Source organism: Rhinopithecus bieti, unplaced genomic scaffold, assembly GCF_001698545.2.
Source record: "Rhinopithecus bieti isolate Rb0 unplaced genomic scaffold, ASM169854v2 scaffold_4553, whole genome shotgun sequence".
Lineage (NCBI taxonomy): Eukaryota > Metazoa > Chordata > Mammalia > Primates > Cercopithecidae > Rhinopithecus > Rhinopithecus bieti.
In genome coordinates, this window is record NW_016804694.1 from 474,124 (window position 1) to 480,565 (window position 6,442).

At 49.3% G+C, this 6,442-nt stretch overlaps 1 protein-coding gene across 2 annotated transcripts in view; it reads left to right on the forward strand.

Moving 5' to 3' along the window:
- Positions 1-4,718, forward strand: part of LOC108528304 (colipase-like protein 2) — a 12,058-nt gene extending 7,340 nt beyond the window's left edge. Inside the window, exons 3-4 of one of the 2 annotated variants that reach the window (XM_017870040.1) lie at positions 3,557-3,679; positions 4,426-4,718. In XM_017870040.1, coding sequence (XP_017725529.1) covers positions 3,557-3,679; positions 4,426-4,569 — 267 coding nt within the window. In that variant the 3' untranslated portion in view covers positions 4,570-4,718. Of the gene's footprint in view, positions 1-3,556; positions 3,680-3,941 lie in introns of both variants that reach the window. The other variant, XM_017870041.1, reaches the window with a different exon arrangement.
- The last annotated feature ends 1,724 nt before the right edge of the window (positions 4,719-6,442 follow it).

Genomic DNA, 6,442 nt, shown 5'->3' on the forward strand with positions numbered 1-6,442 from the left:
CTTGAGCCACCGCGCCCGGCCTATAGACTGATTTTGAACTTTGTATGATAAAATCACACAGTATGTACTTAAAAAAAAAAAAAAAATCTGGGCCAGGTGCAGTGTCTCACGCCTGTAATCCTAGTACTTTGGAAGGCCGAGGCAGGTGGATCACCTGAGGTCAAGAGTTCGAGACCAGCCTGACCAACATGGTGAAATCCCATCTTTACCAAAAATACAAAATTAGCTTGGCATGGTGGCACATGCCTGTAATCCCAGCTACTTGGGAGGCTGAGGCAGGAGAATTGCTTGAACTCAGGAGGTGGAGGTTGCAGCGAGCCAAGATCGTGCCATTGCACTCCAGCCTGGGCAGTAGAGTGAGACTTTGTCTCAAAAAAAAAAGGGGAGGGGTGTGCAGGGTGCGGTGACTCATGCCTATAATTCTAGCACTTAGGCCGAGGTGGGCAGCTCACAAGGTCGGGAGATCGAGACCATCCTGGCTAACACAGTGAAACCCCGTCTCTAATAAAAATACAAAAAAGTATCTGGGCATGGTGGTGGGCACCTGTAATCCCAGCTACTTGGGAGGCTGAGGCAGGAGAATGGCATGAACCCGGGAGGCACAGCTTGCAGTGAGCTGAGATTGCGCCACAGCACTCCAGCCTGGTCGATAGGGCGAGACTCTATCTCCAAAAAAAAAATCTGACTTATTTTGCTCAACGTTTTGTCTGTGACACCCTATCATTTCATTTATGTATCTCTTCCCTGTCTCCCTCTTTAGAGCTGTACTTGTCCAGTAGTGCAGTTACTAGTGTGAACCCAAAATATCTGAGACAGGTCTCAGTCAATTTAGAAAGTTCATTTTGCCAAGGTTAGGGACACAGCCGTGATACAGCCTCAGGTGGCCGGGATGCACCTTGCTTTGTTTTGTTTTGTTTTGTTTTTTGGGGTACAGCTTGCTTTTATACACATTAGGGAGACACAGTACATCAATCAGTACATGTAAGGTTTACATTTGTTCGATATGGAAGGGCGGGACAACTTGAAGTGGGGGGCGTGACTTCCGTTCCAGGTCATAGGTAGATTTAAACATATTCTGATTGGCAATTGGTTGAAAGAGCTATTATCAGCAGAAGGGAATGTCTGGGTTAAGAAAAGGGCTTGTGGAGACCAAGGTTTTATCATGCAGATGAAGCCTCCAGGAATAGGCTTCGTAGAAAATAGATTGTACATGTTTCTGATCAGACTTAAGGTCTTTGTTAATGGTAATGCTGAATGGGGTATTAATGAGGCATGTCCAGCCCCCACTTCCCGTCATGGCCTGAACCAGTCTTTCAGGTTAAATTTTACAGTGCTCTGGGCAAGGAGGGAGTCCATTGAGATGGCTGTGGATTGGTGGTGGTGGGAGGCTTCAAATTTTATTTTTGGTTTACACTAGCCACATATAATTACTTAGATTTAAATTTATGAAAATTCAACAAAATTTAAAATTCAGGCCAGGTATGGTGGTTCATGGCTGTAATCCCAACATTTTGGGAGGCCAAGGTGGGAGGATTGTTCGAGCCCAGGGGTTCAAGACCAATCTGGGCAACAAAGCGAGACTCCTGTCTCTTACTGGTGGAAGGTATCTGAGTTATTGGCAATGAATCTGTATGCATTTGCAGCAACCTCAATTCTTGCCTCCTCAGAAGAAAGAATTGACTGAGGGGCATAAAGCAGACAAAGAGACTGAGGCAGGTTTCAGAGCATGAGTGGAAGTTTATTAAAAAGCTTTAGAGCACGAAAGAATGGAAAGTAAACTTGGAAGAGTCCCAAGTGCGCAACTTGAAGGACAAGTGCAGTGTTTAACCTTGGCCCTAGCCCTTGCCCACCTCCAGTGTCGCGTGCCTCTCTCCCCTGATTCTTCCCTTAGGGTGAGCTGACCACATGTGCAGTGTCCTCCTTACCCTTGGGAAGTGAGCACACGCAGCGTGTTTAGGAAGTTGTACGCATGCCCGTCTGAGACTTTCTTCCTTTTTCCAGTGGAGTGCGCCTGTGGAAATTCATACTCCTCCATTTTTTCTCTTAATGTGCATTCCCAGACTCACTCGCCCAACACCTGAGATTTTACTGGAAGCCCTTTTTGCTTCTCTCTGGCCCCTGCATTCAGTGAACACTTTAATATTAACAGCTATGGACCATTAGGAGATTGTCTCTCCCTGGAGCCTAGCTGCCAAATTGTCATTTTTGGAGAGGCAATGTGATAACTGTTGAACCATCACCTGACATTCGTGGTGGGAGGGGGAGAGCCCTCTCCTACCCCACTCATGCCTGTCTAACTACCTGTAACATCTCTACAAAAAATAGAAAAATTAGCTGGTCATAGTGGTGTATGCCTGTGGTCCCAGTTACATGGGAGGCTGAGGCAGGAGGATTGCTTGAACCCAGAGGTTGAGGCTACAGTGAGCCATAATTGCACCACTGCACTCCAGCCTCGGTGACAGAGTGAGACCTTGTCCAAAAAAAAAAAAAAAAAAAAAGGAAAGGAAAGAAAGAGGGCTGGGCACGGTGGCTCACAGCTGTAATCCTAGCACTTTGGGAGGCCGAGGCAGGTGGATCACCTGAGGTCAGGAGTTTGAGACCAGCCTGGCCCATGGTGAAACCCTGTCTCTACTAAAAATATAAAACTTAGCCGGGCATGGTGGCGCACGGCTGTAATCGCAGCTACTCAGGAGGCTGAGGAAAGAGAATTGCTTGAACCCAGGATGTGGATGTTGCAGTGAGCCAAGATCACGCCACTGCACTCCAGCCTGCACAATGGGAGCGAGACTACATCTCAAAAGAAAAAAAATAAAAAAGAAGAAAAGAAAAGAAAGAAAAAAGTTTTAAATTCATCTCCTCAGTTGCACTACCATATTTCAAGTGCTCAGCAGTGGCTAGTGGCTATTGGACTGAGCAGAAAAAGCACATTTTCATCACTGCGGAAAGCTCTGTTGGACAGTGCTGCTCCGGAATGTCAGCTGCAGGTGGACAGGGATTTCTGTTTTTGTTGTTCCCAGCTGTATTCCCAGTGCCTGGAACAGTGCCTGGCACGAAGTAGGTGCTCAGTATTTGCCCGTTGAATGACTACTGAAATTGTCAGAGATGATGGGTGGCTGCGATCAATAATGTTAATTACTGTCCTAAGCCCCAATACTGGGTGGAGGTCATTGATGTGTGTGGGGAGAGTAGGTGGGGGGCATGTAGGTGACCATCAACCACCGGTGAAAGGGTAAGTATGAGTTTTCGGGAGAGAAGACTGCAGCAGAATGAAGTGCAAAAGAGAGACAGGAAAGTCTAGACCACCCTGGTGTGTATGAGAAGCAACCTATGTTGAGGGCACCAAGAGTAAACCTTTTAAAAACTGTTCAGTCCCCTCCAGGCACCCTCCATCTGTACAGACTTACCCTGGCCCCCACGTAGAGACCGCCCTGCCTGGCAGGAGCCAGAGATGATGGTGGGAACACAGTCTGGGGAGAGCCCCGTAGGGAGAAAGCCCCGGGCCGCGAGGGCGGAAGGCGGGCGGTGGAGCTTGGCGGGGCCGTGTCCCTCCCTGCAGGACCTCAAGGAGATTTGCATCCGGAACCAGGACTGCCAGACTGGGTGCTGCCGACGGACTCCAGACATCTGCGAGTCGCACTGCACGGAGAACGGGTCCGAGGGCAGCCCGTGTCAAACGCTGGTGGGTATCGGCGCCTGGGGGGAGCCAAAGGGGATTCAGGGGAAGGGGGAGCCAGGGCGGACCCAGATTCCTGGGGAGGAAAGAAGGGTAGGTGGGCGGAAATGTCCCGGAGCCTGGAATTCCCCCGTGGGACTGCACCTCCAAGCCTTCTGGGGGAGCCTGTGGACGGAACCAATATGGCAGCCCACCCTAGGATCTTGGAATCTTGGTTGGGGGCGGGGAGGCGATGCTTCACTCCCTAATGTGGGTTCTCATTCTCCAGGTGTCCTCTCAGCAAATGCCGAAAGTAGTACAGTAAATGGGCACAGCTAGGTCCGGCCTCTGCCCCAGAGCCCCGTCTTCATCCAGTACAGGAGTTCTGCTGTGGCCCCGGGTGTTCCTAGTGGGGGATGGGGAGAGGCAGCCTCTGAGCTGGGTGTGTAGGGGAGGGAGTGGATTTGCCCATAGAAGGATTTAAAGACAAGACATGGAGGCCCTACAATGGTGTGTCCATGGACTTAGGACAGGCAGATGGATCAGTGACAGGCAGGGTTACAAGGGCTGGAGCCGGGAGGGCACTGAGCAATCCAGGAGCTAGCCTGGAGAAGGCAGCCAGAGGTGCCACTCTGAGCAGCTGTCAAGTTATCCTTTATCCCTGGCTCCTGGCTGTGGGCAAGCACGGAGGCCCTGGAGCTGGAGTGGGCTGGGCTTAGGGGCTCAGGGACGAGCTGCCCGCAAGGTCGAGGTCAAAGTCCTGTCTTTCCCAGGCATTCTTTGGCCAATATAGAGAGTGTCCCTGCCTGCAGAACCTGACTTGTGTATATTGGAAGAATGAGAAATGGTCTATCATTGCCTATGGCCGTTGTCAGAAAATTGGAAGGCAGAAGCTGGCTAAGAAAATGTTCTTCTAGTGCTCCCCCCTTCTTGCTGCCTCCTCCTACACCTGCTCTCCTCCCTGCCCACACCTCCCTGTGTTTCGCCCTGTTCCCCAGAGCCTCCGCCATGAGTGGAGGGAAGGGGGAAGGAGTGATGCGCCATCATTGAAATAAACAGCTTTTTAAATGTTTGCTGCCCACAGAGTTGGGGCCTGGGTGGGCTGGGCTGGGGTGGGCATGGTGCAGGTTTCAGGGGGGTGGGAGGTGATATGAGGGAGGAAGCAGGAAGGGACACTGTTGGGCTTGGGGTCTTTTCCCAGTTGGGGCATGAATGAAAGTCCCCCAGAGGAGACCAAAGCTCCCTTCCCACCCCAACCCCTTTCTGCCTTCAGCCCACTCTGTAATCTACCCCCCGAAAGCCCAGTTCACACGTCATATTTCAGTTCCACGACCTTAAATTTCAGAAATGTGAAAGAAGGTACACAAAACATCCATGTGTATGAAGAATTGATGATGTTTATGGAGCCCCTACTAGATGTTAGGGGCAGTTCTAGGTGCCTTACGCACATGATCTCATTTCGTCCTACAACAAACCTGTGGGGTCTGTCTTGTTATCACCTCTGTTTTGCAGGTAGGGACACAGGGGTTGAGCAACTTGTTCAAGGTCACACAGTTGGAAAGGGCAGAATCTGAATCTTCTGGGAGGCAAGAGAAAAGAGGGACAAGAAAAGAAGAAAGGAAGGAGAGCCTAGGAAAGAGTGAGAAAGAAAGACTGGAGCAGTGACTGTGGTGTGGGGTTGGGGAGAGAATGAGTCAAGTGGAGTTTTAGGAAGTCTCAGTGTGTGGTGAGGCTTTTCGAGTTAGATGACAGCTCGCTTGTTTGTGCGTAGTGCCTGTTATATTCAGGTTACATTTTGGAGTTAATTATTTCAGATTTTGGACGTAAGGTTCCACATTCAGCCACCAGAACTGAGCCAAATGTGCCTTCCAGGATGTTGGGCTTAGGATGCAAGGGCTGGGGAGTTTGGAGGTAATCTATGGTTGTACTTAGAACACCCCCTTGTAAGTCACAGCAAAACTATGTGAACCATACCTTGGTAGAATATGCTGTCCTGTACTAACTGTATCAGACTGATAACCAGACTTCCATTGTGTCACATGAGCTCTCCCCATTCAGAGAAAACCCATGAAAGAGAGGTGGCAAGCTGGAAACCCAATGATATCCAGTGTCTAAGAAGTTCCCAAGGATACCCAATGTCTAAGAAGTTAGAAGGGGAAGGGGAGAATACAGAGCCCAGAAATAAACCCAAGCCTGTACAGTCAATTAAGTTTCAACAAGGGCACCAAGAAGACACCCTAGGGAAAGGATAGTCTTTTCAATAATGGTGTTGGGAAAACTGAATATTCACATGCCAAAGAATGGAATTGGACCCTTATCTTATAGCACACACAAAAATACACTCAAAATTGATTAAAGACCTAAATATAAGACCTGAAACCTTAAAACTCCTAGAAGAAAATGTAGGGGAACTATTACACAACATTAGTTTTGACAGTGATTTTTTGGATAAGATACCAAAAGCACAGGCAACAATAGCAAAAATAAACAAATGAGACTACATGCTGAAAAACTCTGGACCGAGCACGGTGGCTCACGCCTGTAATCCCAGCACTGTGGGAGGCCAAGGCGTGTGGATCGGCTGAGGTCAGGAGTTCGAGACCAGCCTGGCCAACATGGTGAAACCCCATCTGTACTAAATATACAAAAATTAGGCTGGGCGCAGTGGCTCATGCCTGTAATCCCAGCACTTTGGGAGGCTGAGGTGGGTGGAACATGAGGTCAGGAGATTGAGACCATACTGGCTAACACGGTGAAACCCCGTCTCTACTAAAAATACAAAAAATTAGC